This window comes from Lagenorhynchus albirostris, chromosome 16 (assembly GCF_949774975.1).
Source record: "Lagenorhynchus albirostris chromosome 16, mLagAlb1.1, whole genome shotgun sequence".
Taxonomy (NCBI): Eukaryota; Metazoa; Chordata; class Mammalia; order Artiodactyla; family Delphinidae; genus Lagenorhynchus; species Lagenorhynchus albirostris.
The window spans coordinates 21,228,030-21,240,713 of NC_083110.1; the positions used below are offsets into that span (position 1 = coordinate 21,228,030).

The 12,684-nt window shown below is 38.0% G+C and overlaps 2 protein-coding genes across 6 annotated transcripts in view; one reads left to right on the forward strand and one right to left on the reverse strand.

Moving 5' to 3' along the window:
* The window catches only part of TET1 (tet methylcytosine dioxygenase 1), a 127,062-nt gene that overhangs the window by 64,589 nt on the left and 49,789 nt on the right, over positions 1-12,684 (forward strand). The gene's annotated exons all lie outside the window — the stretch shown is intronic.
* Positions 3,287-3,724, reverse strand: LOC132507169 (large ribosomal subunit protein eL32-like). Its single transcript, XM_060126265.1, has one exon. It carries the CDS (start codon positions 3,692-3,694, stop codon positions 3,287-3,289), a length of 408 nt encoding a protein of 135 aa, XP_059982248.1. The 5' UTR covers positions 3,695-3,724.

Sequence of the window (12,684 nt, forward strand, 5' to 3'; positions counted from 1 at the left end):
CTCTTCATTTTGGTTTTGCCACCAGTGAAACAAGTGTACTTGGCGTGCTGGCTGATTTCAGTTTTCTTCACCGTCTTCCTGAGGGAGGCAGCATAATGGGCCCGTATTTACCGACAATCCTGACCTTAGTGCTTTTAGCATTGTCACCACAAACTAGCTCCGAGCCCAGAGAGTGGGTTTTTATCTTTTTGACTGGGAATAAATTATACTGACTCTTAGCTCCAGAGGAAGAGGTCTAGGACTAGGTCATCTGTGACTACAGAGGTTTAGGTCTTAGGTCAGTTTTGTATACATTTGGAACTAATCTGCAATTAACTTGGTTTTTTTTGTTGTTGTTGTTGTTGTTTGTTTTTATTTGCGTTACGCGGGCCTCTCACAGTTGTGGCCTCTCCCGTTGCGGAGCACAGGCTCCGGACGCGCAGGCTCAGCGGCCATGGCTCACGGGACCAGCCGCTCCGCGGCATGTGGGATCTTCCCAGACCGGGGCACGAACCCGTGTCCCCTGCATCGGCAGGCGGAGTCTCAACCACTGAGCCACCAGGGAAGCCCTTAACTTGGTTTTTGATTAAATAGAAGTTGTGCCTCCTTTTAGTAACTCTCCTCCTTTGCCCCACCCCCAAGTTAAAGGAATTACTTTGGATACGAAGACCCTGTGGCCAAACGAGGGTGGAGTTTTTGTTTGGGGATAAGAATAAAAACATTAGAAAAGCTGTCTGGATCTGGTGTCTGGATCTGACTGAGAGAATTGGGAAACATTTGAAGTTTCTGCCATGGCTCCTATTCGGCACAAGCTTGGAAAAGCCGTAAGTCCGTATGGCAATGAGGTAGGGCAGGTGGGGATGCATGCTGACCTAGTTCCTTAGACTCCCCCTCTCCTGGCTGACCCAGCCCTGCCTTTCTGTGGCCTTTGAACCCCTCACCGGGTGGCTCTAGGCAAACTGGAGAAACAGAGATCAGAGGCAAAGCTCAGAGAATGTTAGGGCTACAAAACTTGGTCGGGCAGGTATTCCCTTTTTATGCCTAAAAAAAGGAAAAAGAGAGCTTAATGGCTGGGATTCTGGAGAAGGTAATTTCACTGCTATACGAAAATAAGGTAGCTTTTTGCAGGTCCCCTTTGAAGGAGGATATTTTTGGTGTATGTGTGTTAAATGTTTATTTTAGAATCCCCTTGGGTGGATCTTTGATGAGTAGCTGGTTCATCTTTACTTTTGACTTAAATTTGGTTTTGTTATCAAGCAGTTGTGGTTAGCATTGCATGGTGGTAGGTTGCAGAGCAGGGCTGACCTCCATGCTTCTTTTTAGAGAATGTGGGAGGGAAAGTACAGTATCAGGCATGATGGTGTCATCTTAAAGTCAAAATTAATGGAGGCCCCAGTGGTTCTCCCTCAAAATTTTCTCCAAGCTCTCAATTTTCAGGTTGAGAACGTAGATTTTGAAGGTGTCACTTCCGATTAGGAATAAATGCGCTGTGGGCTGCTCCTCCTGTTCTACATGTTTTTAAAATTGTTTTTTACTCTGAGGGGGTTTATATTGGTGGGGGGGCAGGGCGAAAACAATCTTAGATATTACAAGGGGGCCACAGTACGTAAACAGATACCCACAATATCTGTCGTATTAAGATCTCACGGGGAGGGCTATTAGGGAAAAAAATGTTTTAAAAGACTCCTGCAGGGACTTCCCTGGCGGTCCAATGATTAAGACTCAGCGCTTCCACTGCGGGGTGGGGGTGGCGGGGTGGGGTGTTAGATCCCTGGTTGGGGAACTAAGATCCCACTTGCCCACGGGGCAGCCAAAAAATAAAAAAAAAAAAAACTAAAAGACTCCTGCAGTAAGGGATGAAAAAAAATGAAAAGAAAGTTGAGAAACACACTGATCTACCTGTGTAGTAAAGGTCATAGTCTTGTAGGATCACGTCTCTGAACATGCTTCGAAAGTCTTTATTTTTTCATGTGATCTGGGTACCTGTTTCTTGATACAGGACATGCAGCATGTAAGGAATGTGAGTGTGTGTTGGGAGGAGCTACAGTCAGATCCGGTCCATAGAGCAGGGTCATTTCAGAATAAAATACCCCTTTGCTCAGTGTCATTTGAGCTCCTTCAAGAGCGGGTGTAAGAGTATCCTGATGATAGGAATGTGGAAAAATGACAAGATGGAGGGGGCCTGGGAACTACTGGACCCAGATCTGATCTAAGGAGTTCAACATTCCTGTTAGTTCAGAGTGCGAACAACCTATAATCTTGAAATGGGTATAGAGTGGAAGACAGACAACTAGGGGAGTTTTAATCACTTACTGTCTTGTAAACTGTTCCCTTGGGCCCTTTTGGAGTAGCAGAGGACAGCAGTGGGACCGGAGAGGGAGGGGGGTTGGAGGAGGAGGAGAAGAGACACAAACACATGTGGGTAGGTGGCAAGAGTTTGGTGTCCCCATAGTGTACGTGAAACTTGAGGGGATAAAACAGCCACCATTCCAATATTCTTGAAACACTTCACTTCCTTCAGAGAGTTGGCTTCTCTTTAGAGATAAATGTTAACAATAATAATTTGAGATTCAAGATAGATGTTCAGGAAATACACTATACCTAAGCAGATTAAATGTCAATAAAATCTTCATTAAAACAGTGTAGCCACTGGGGCCTGGATTAGTGCTCTCAGTGGTGTCATGGAGACAGCTCCTTCCAGCTCACTAGATGTGTGCATTTCTTCTCAACTCTTGCTCAGGTGGTCACACTGATAGTTTACAATCCACCGTGGTGGGTGTATTTACACCACAAAAATTGGCCAACCCTACAAAACAGGGCTTTCTCCCCACCACTTCCCAAGTTGATTGTTAAACATTTACCAGAATACCACTCAGTACAGTTTCTATAATACAAATGTTGACAGTTGTATATACCCTTCCTGAAATATCTTAAACAAATATTAGCAAATACATATGTACTCTGCACTCTTCCTTTTGCTCTATTTTGTTTGTAATTTGATACTACATAAACTATTCTGCATTTAGGTTTTTTCACTTAATTGTACCCTAGAAATCTTTCCATAGAGTGCTTTGTCAATTTTGGTTTAATTTTAAAGGAAACATATTAAAAAATCAAAACAGTGTTTAATCAGATCTGGGTCTAAATAGTTCCCAGGCCTCCTTGCTGTTTTCTCACTGTCAGGTATTTCTCCTAAACTAAACTCTTCCTATTCAGCATTAGTTTCTTTTGTATTCTTCCATAGTTTCTTTTTTTTAGCCGAGTTTTATGGTTTTATTAACACAAACTAAATGTGTACGTGAGCTGTCTATTCATTTTCTTCGCTGAGCAACCTGGCGTTGGGATTGGTGATTCTGATGGCCAGCTGGGCTGCTCTTTCCACAATGGCTTTTTGGTTCTTGGAGGAGAGGTTGTGAGCAATCTCAGCATAGTAAGCTTTGTTGCACATCAGCCTCACTTCAAGCTCCTTGACCAGGTGGACCAGGAACTTACGGAAGCTGCTGGGCAGCATGCGCTTTGTTTTCTTGTTGCTCCCGTTACTGATGTTGGGCATCAAGATCTGGCCCTTGAATCTCCTGCACACCCTGTTGTCAGTGCCTCTGGGTTTCCACCAGTTCTGCTTAATTTTGACATATTGGTCTGACTGGTGCCGGATGAATTTCTTGGTCCTCTTTTTGATGATCTTGGGCTTCACGGGGGGTCTGAGGGCAGCCATGATGCCGAGTTGGAGACAGCTGCCACCTCCGAAGGCAGTGCTGAGGAACAGCTGTATTCTTCCAGAGTTTCTTTATGCAAATATGAATGTGTATATTATTTCTTTTTATACAAAAAGATATATTTCATATACAAGTACTATATTTTTAAAAACATATTTTGGACATCTTTGCCTATTAGCTCTGGAACTTTTTATCATTCTTTTATTTATTTATTTGTTTATTTTTGGCTGCGTTGGGTCTTGTTGCTGCACGCAGGCTTTCTCTAGTTGCGGCTAGCGGGGGCTACTCTTCGTTGCAGTGCACGGGCTTCTCATTGCGGTGGCTTCTCTTGTTGCAGAGCAGGGGCTCTAGGCTCATGGGCTTCAGGAGTTGTGGCACACGGGCTTCAGTAGTTGTGGCACGCAGGCTCAGTAGTTGTGGTTTGTGGGCTGTAGAGTGCAGACTCAGTAGTTGTGGCCCACAGGCTTAGTTGCTCTGCGGCAGGTGGGATCTTCCCAGACCAGGGCTGGAACCCCTGTCCCCTGCATTGGCAGGCGGATTCTTAACCACTGCACCACCAGGGAAGTCCCTATCATCCTTTTTTATAGTTGCAAGGCATTATATTATATTATATTATATCACAATTGAATTAGTCTGCTACAGATGGACACTGGGATATTTTCAGCTATTTGTTAAATTATACAAAGCTGTCAAAACATGTAATTATATGCAGGTATAACTAAGATAAATTTCAAACTGCTGTATTAAAGTTGCACTTAATTTTGATAGTTAATTATTGCCAAATTGCCCTAGGAGTAATTGCATAGGGGTTGCACTATTTTGTACTTCCACCAACATTTTATGAAAGTTTATCTCCCTACAGCTTGCCCAAGGGTCTAGGTGGTCAAACTTTTTCATTGTTACTCTGATAAATGAAAAATGTTATCTGTGTCACTTTAATTTGCATTTCTTTTAATATTAAGCACCTTTTCACAGTGTCTTCATCAGGGTTGTACGAAGATTAATGAGTTACTGCAAGTAAGGAGTATATTAGAATACAGCTAACTTTTTTTGAATTATAACTATTGTAATGAAATTGTGCTCTCAGTGATAGCTCATCATCACTGTGCTCTTGAGTCATATTATCTCATCTAATTCCCATCACAATCATATATGATCTCTTAGAAGGAAGAAACTATAGTTTAGGCCAAGTACCGTCTCCTGGGTCACACAATTCCTAAGGATTGCTCTCTTCCCTTCCCCATCTTAGTGTTCAAGATTAACCAGTAATAGCACATAGGTTAGTTTCTTTTCTTTTCAACACTTTTATTTAAAAACAAACCTAGGTATAGTTTGTTTAGATGTATGTATACTTTATTTAGATGTATCTATTTAAAAAGTTGATTTTATGCATTTTTAAAAATTGAGGTATAGTTTATTTAAAATATTATATATTATAGTTATATATAAAATACTATATAGTTGTATGTTATAGTTTCAGCTATACAACATAGTGATTCAAAATTTTTATATAGATTATATATTCCATTTAAAGTTATTATAAAATATTGGTTTTATTCCTTGTGCTGTACACTAGATCCTTATAACATTTATTTTATACATAGTAGTTGATATGTCTTAATTCCCTACCCCTATCTTGACCCTTCCCCCTTTCCTCTCCCCATTGATAACCACTGGCTTATTCTCTACATCTGGGATTCTGTTTCTGTTTTGTTATATTCATTCATTTGTTTTATTTTTTAGGTACCACATATAAGTGATATCATACAGTATTTGTCTTTCTCTGTCTGACTTATTTGACTAAGAATAATATTCTCCAAGTCCATCCATGTTGTTGCAAATGGCAAAATTTCATTCCTTTTTATGGCTGAGTAGTATTCCATTGTATATAATATACCACATCTTCTTTATCCATTCATCTGTTGGTGGACACTTAGTTTGCTTCCATATCTTGGCTATTGAAATAATCCTGCTATGAACATTTGGGTACATGTATCTTTTTGAATTAGTGTTTTCATTTTCTTTAGATATACCTAAGAGTGGAATCACTAAATCATATGGTAGTTCTATTTTTAGTTTGTTGAGGAATCTCCATACCATTTTCCACAGTGGCTGCACCAATTTATATTCCTACCAACAGTGTACGAGGGTTCCCTTTTCTCCACATCCTCACCAACATTTGTTACTTGTGGTCTTCTTGATTATAGCCATTCTGATGTGAGGTGATATCTCGTTATGGTTTTGATTTGCATTTCTCTGAAGATTAGTGATGTTGAACATCTTTTCATGTGCCTTTTAGCCATCTATATATCTTCATAAAAATGTCCATTAAAATCTTCTCACCATTTTTTAATTGCCTGTGTTTTTTTTATATTGAGTTGTATGAGCTGTTTATATATTTTGAATACTAACCCTTTATTGGTCGTATCATTTGCAAATATTTTCTCTCATTTAGTAGGTTGTCTTTTCATTCTGTTGATGGTTTCCTTTGCTGTGCAAAGCTTTTAAATTTAATTAGATTCCATTTGTTTATTTTTACTTTTGTTTCTTTTGTTTTAGGAGACAGATCCAAAAAATAATGCTGTGACTTATTGCAAAGAGTGTCTGCCTATGTTTTCTTCTAGAAGTTTTATGGTTTCAGGTCTTACATTTTGTTCTTTAATCCACTTTGTGTGTATTTTTATATGTGGTGTCAGAAAATTTCTAATTTCATTCTTTTACATGTAGCTGTCCAGCTTTCCCAAGCACCACCTATTGAAGAGACTATCTTTTCCCCATTGTATATTCCTGCCTTCTTTGTTGTAGATTGACCATAAGTGCATGGGTTTATTTCTGGACTCTCTATTCTGTTCCATTGATCTATGTGTCTGTTTTTGTGCAGTACTATACTCTTTTGATTACTGTAGCTATATAGTATAGTCTAAAGTTAGGCAGTATGATATGCCTAGTTCTGTTCTTTGTTCTCCAGATTGTTTTGGCTATTCAGGGTCCTTTGTGTTTTCATACAAAAATTATTTGGTAATTTTGATTTGGTATTTTGATAGGAATTGCATTGAATCTGTAGATTGCCTTAGATAGTATGGTCATTTAAAAAATGTTAATTCTTCCAATCCATGAATGCAGTATATCTTTCCATCTGTTTGTGTCAGCTTCAATTTCTTTCATGAATGTCTTATAGTTTTTTGAGTACAGGTCTTTTACCTCCTTAGTTAGAGTTATTCCTAGGTATTTTATTCTTTTTGATGGGATTCTAAATGGGATTGTTTCCTTAATTTCTCTTCCTGATGGTTTGTTGTTAGTGTATAGATATGCAAGAGATTTCTGTATATTAATTTTCAGTCCTGCAACTTTACCGAATTCATTGATGAGCTCTTATAGTTTTTGGTAATTTTTTAGGATTTTCTATGTATAGTATGTCATCTGCAAACAGTGACAGTTTTACTACTTCTTTTCCAATTTGGATTGCTTTTATTTCTTCTTCTTGTCTGATTGCTATGACTAGGACTTCCAATACTATGTTGAATAAAAGTAGCAAGAGGGGCATCCTTGTCTTGTTCCTCATCTTACAGGAAATGATTTCAGCTTTTCACCATTGAGTATGATGTTAGCTGTGGGCTTATGGCTTATCATAATGGCCTTTATTATTTTGAGGTGTGTTGCCTCTATACCCACTTTGTGGTGAGTACATTATTTGGATGTATCTCTTTTTTTTTTTTTGGCTGTGCTGCACAGCTTGAGGCATCTTAGTTACCTAAACCTGGGTCCCTGGCAGTGAAAGCGCCAAGTCCTATCCACTGAACTGCCAGGGAATTCCGTTTCCTTAAAGTTTAGTTTTATAGTTAGCAGAGTGTAGGTCATGTTTTCATGTACTTATAAACTTGTGATACCCAGTGTTTTTTAAAAGCTGCATGAGTTATAACTGAATAATAAGTCAATTTTTTTTCTAATATGTATACCAAGTATGTTCTATTACCTGCTTTGTCTTTGAAATATGCAGGAGATCAAAGAATAAAACTATTGAAACAGCAGTCCAAGGGATCTAGATTGAGTAGGAAAACAAGAAAATAAGAAGTTGCAAAATGAACTGTGAATAGGTAGGGGTGGTCTAGAAACTAGAGGGTATCATAAAGTAAAGATCTTTAGTACTATCAGAATTCTTGGAAGTACATTTTTATTTTTATCTTATTTTATTTTATATATATATTTTATATCTTTATTGGAGTATAATTGCTTTACAATGTTGAATTAGTTTCTGCTGTACAACAAAGTGAATCAGCTATATGTATACATATATCCCCATATCCCCTCCCTCTTGAGCCTCCCTCCCACCCTCCCTATCCCACCCATCTAGGTGATCACAAAGCATCCAGCTGATCTCCCTGTGCTATGCGGCAGCTTCCCACTAGCCATCCATTTTACATTTGGTAGTGTCAATGCTACCATATATGTCAATGCTATATTCTCTCACTTCGTCCCAGCTTCCCCTTCTCCCCTGCGTCCTCAAGTCCATTCTCTACGTCTGTGTCTTTATTCCTGCCCTGCCACTAGGTTCATCAGTACTGTTTTTTAGATTCCATATATGTGCGTTAGTATACAGTATTTTTCTTTCTTTTTCTGACTTACTTCACTCTGTATGACAGACTCTAGGTCCATCTACCTCATTACAAATAACTCACTTTCGTTCCTTTTTATGGCTGAGTGCTATTCCATTGTATATAGATGCCACATCTTCTATATTCATTCATCTGTCGATGGACATTTAGGTTGGAAGCACATTTTAAAAAATTTAAGTTTAGCTGATTTACAATTTGTGTTAGTTACAGGTGTCCAGCAAAATGATTGAGTTATACATATTTATATACATATTCTTTTTCAGATTCTTTTCCATTATAGGTTATTACAAGATATTGAATATAGTTCCCTGTGCTATACAGTAGTTCCTTGTTGTTTATCTATTTTATATATAGTAATGTGTATCCGTTAATCCTGAACTAATTTTTCCCTCCCCCTCTTTCCCCTTTGGTAACCATAAGTTTGTTTTCTGTGTTGGTCAGTTGCTTTTTAATTAAGCTCATTAATTAATGAGACTGTCTTATGCTTTTAGTACATAAATTTTAAAAGGACCTCAAGATCATCTCTGTAAGGGAATGTATAGTCCAGTGTGTTCGGATATGCATACCTATAAACTTAAAAGCTTCAAGTAAAAAAAAAAAAATTCCCCTTTAATTCTATTTCACAGTGGTAACTATTATTAACATTTTAGGTTTATACTACCAGCTTTTTTTCTGTGCTAGACCAATTTGTGTGTGTGTGTATGTTCGGCTGTGCTGCAAGGCTTATGGGATGTTAGTTCCCAGAGCAGGGATCAAACCCCGGCCACAGGAGTGAAAGTGCTGAGTACTAACCACTGGACCGCCAGGGAATTCCCAGTGTTTGTGTGTTTTAAATAAAAAGGGATGATAATGTCACATGTGCATCTTATTTTGGTTAATGATATACTAAGAATATTGATACATAGAGTAATGGCTGCACATTTTTCACAATATGATTATATGAGTTTATTTCATACTTTCTCTACTGTAAATGTTATGTTGTATTATGATTTGCTTACATACATTTCTACTTTTTTAGTTTTGCAATTTGGATGGATGAAAACATGACATTTATTTTCACTTGCTTGTCTTCTAGTAAAGTTGGACAGCTTTTGATCCTTTTGATTTCCACCTAAGTGAATTGCATATGCCTATTCTTTCCTCACTATTCTATTGAGTCATTTTCCTTCTTAATTTGTTGGAGCTTTTTTATTAAGAATGGTAACTCTTTATATGTACGGCGAATATTTTCCCAGTCTGTCACTTGACTTTTCAATTTATTTTTGGCAATATTTCTCCTACCTTTATAAGTAGCTACGCATATCAGGAAATAAATACATTTTACATCACGATTCAATGCACAAACACATACATAAAAATTTATATGATAGGGTTTCCCTGGTGGCGCAGTGGTTGAGAGTCCACCTGCAGGTTCAGGGGACACGGGTTTGTGCCCCCGTCTGAGAAGATCCCACATGCCGCGGAGCTTCTAGGCCCGTGAGCCATGGCCGCTGAGCCTGCGCGTCCGGAGCCTGTGCTCCTCAACGGGAGAGGCCACAACAGTGAGAGGCCCGCGTACCGCAAAAAAAAAAAAAAAAAAAAGAAAAGATAATACTTATCTTTACTAAATGTAGTGTACACATTTTTCTTTAATATTCCATTAAAAGACACTTGTCACAAAGCATGATATTGGTATTGGGACACATAGGTTGTGATCAGCAATTTGAAAAGCATATTATGGTGTCTTTGCCTTTAAGATTGTTAATATCCTATGTAGTTAAAGAATTCTATCTTTTCTTCTATGGCTTACCACTTTTTGCTCTTTCTTTTGAAGATTTTTCCTTACATCTTTTTATATTTACATTGTTAATGTATCTGGAATTTTTTTTTTTTTTTTTTTTTTTCTGTACGCGGACCTCTCACTGTTGTGGCCTCTTCCGTTGCGGAGCACAGGCTCCGGACGCGCAGACTCAGCGGCCATGGCTCACGGGCCCAGCCGCTCCGCGGCATGTGGGATCTTTCCGGACCGGGGCACGAACCCGTGTCCCCTGCATCGGCAGGCGGACTCTCAACCACTGCGCCACCAGGGAAACCCTATATGGAATTTTTGTTGCATATTTTGAGATAGGAATCAAACTTCCCTCATCATTATTAAGAAATTAATACTTTCTCTACTGCTTACAAATGCCAGCGTTTTAATAATAAATTATTAAAATATTTTAAAATTTAGTCTGTTAATTTGTTTATCTACCCTGCATGTTAAACTTATTATTCCTTTTAATATTAAAAATATTATAATATTGCTCTTTTTTAAAAAATCGGCTATTATTTCATTTAGTTTTACAAAGTTGTTATTTAAATGTAATATAGAGAAATGTATATATGATAATTGTGTATTTTGATGACTTTTGACAAACTGAACATAGCCTATGTAACCTATACCCTGATTAAGAAATTAGGGGACTTCCCTGGTGGTCTAGTGGTAACGCGCCTTACAAGGCAGGGATGTGGGTTTGATCCTTGGTGAGGGAACTAAGATCACACATGCTGCGGGGCAACTAAGCCTGCATGCTGCAACTACTGAGCTCGCGCACTCTGGAGCGTGTGTGCCACAACTAGAGAAGAGAAAACCCCCACGCCACAGCTAGAGAGAAGCCCGTGCACCACAACGAAGAGCCCCAGTGCCGCATCGAAAGATTCTGCGTGCCTCGGCGAATATTCCGCGTGCCACAGCTAAGACCCTCTGCAGACAAAAATAAAAATAAATAAATCTTTTTTAAAAAGCCACAGTTCAAAAAAAGAAGAAAGAAATTAGATATGGCCCTTCTGAACTCTCATTCTTTTATTTATTTATTTATTTTTTGCGGTACACAGGCCTCTCACTGTTGTGGCCTCTCCCATTGCAGAGCACAGGCTCCGGACGCGCAGGCTCAGCGGCCATGGCTCACGGGCCTAGCTGCTCCGCGGCATGTGGGATCTTCCCGGACCGGGGCACGAACTCGTGTCCCCTGCATCGGCAGGCCACCAGAGAAGCCCCTGATCTTTTTTTTAGTCGATACTCCTGTTTTTTCTTTGGAGTCAGTTATATAATCATCGTTCAGTAAGAAGTCTCCTAATTTTTTATGTTTAGATTTTACTGTCTTCAAGGCATTGACTAGAACATCCAGAGCCACGTTAAATATTGTAGAGCTTATTTTCTATTTGCTCTTGACCAAAATGTCCCCTATTGTCTCCTCCTGTGGTATAATTTTGGATGAGCTATTTCAAGGTTTAAAAAAATAGGGATTAGAGGGGGGAATAATGATTCCTTAATGGGTACAGTGTTTCTATTAGGGGTGATGAAAATGTTCTGGAATTAGAGGTGATTGTTGCACAACACTGTGAATAAAATCAGAATTACACAATTTCAAATGGTAAAATGATGAATTTTATTTCATGGGAACTTCATCTCAAAAAAATTTTTGAAAAGGGGTGTCACTACTCACTCACTAGAATGTCTGATGTGTAAAGATAGAAAATACTAATTGTTAATAAGAATGTGAGCTAATTGTTAATAAAAATTGAAACTCATAATTTCTGGTGGGAGTGTGTATTGACAACCACTGTAGAAAATGATTTGGCCTATCTCCTAAACTACACGCATATATACACACACTGAATGACCGAGCACTTCCACTCCATGCAATGTATGTACAAGTTCACCAAAATATAACAGTAATATGTTATAGCAGTGTTCTTTGTTATAGCCAAAAACTAAAACTAAATGTCCACCTACAGTAGAATAGAGATATACATTGTAGTATATTCAATGAATTACTGTATAGCAGTAAGAATGAATGGATTACAGTTAAACTTTACAACATGGATGACTCTCAGAAATATAATTTTGAGTAAAAGGAAGTCAGCTGTATAAAGTTGGGAAATAAGCCAAAGAAATCTATGATAGATGTGATAGCAGTAGCTACCCTTTGACAGTGGAGTGATGACTAGATGTGTTTTTTTAATTAAAAAAATTCTTTTTGTTATTTTTATTTTTTTATTGAAGTATAGTTGATTTACAATGTTGTATTAATTATTGCTGTACAGAAAATTCAGTTATACATATATATACACATTCTTTTTTATATTCTTTTCCTTTATAGATTATCGTAGAATATTGAATATAGTTCTCTGTGATATATAGTAGGACCTTATTATTTATTATATGTAAGTTTCTTGGTTGGGATCTGGGTATATAGGTGTTCATTCTGTGAAAATTCAACAAGCTATATATTTATGATTTATATTTTTTGTGTGTGTATGTTCTACTTCAGTACAGTTTGCATTGAAATAATAAGTATTGTTCATTGAATGGCATCAATGTAAAAATATTTTAAAATTTTATTTTGGAAAAAAAT

Excerpts from the sequence above, each read along its gene's own strand:
- LOC132507169 (XM_060126265.1), bottom strand. The coding sequence starts at position 3,694 with ATGGCTGCCCTCAGACCCCCCGTGAAGCCCAAGATCATCAAAAAGAGG.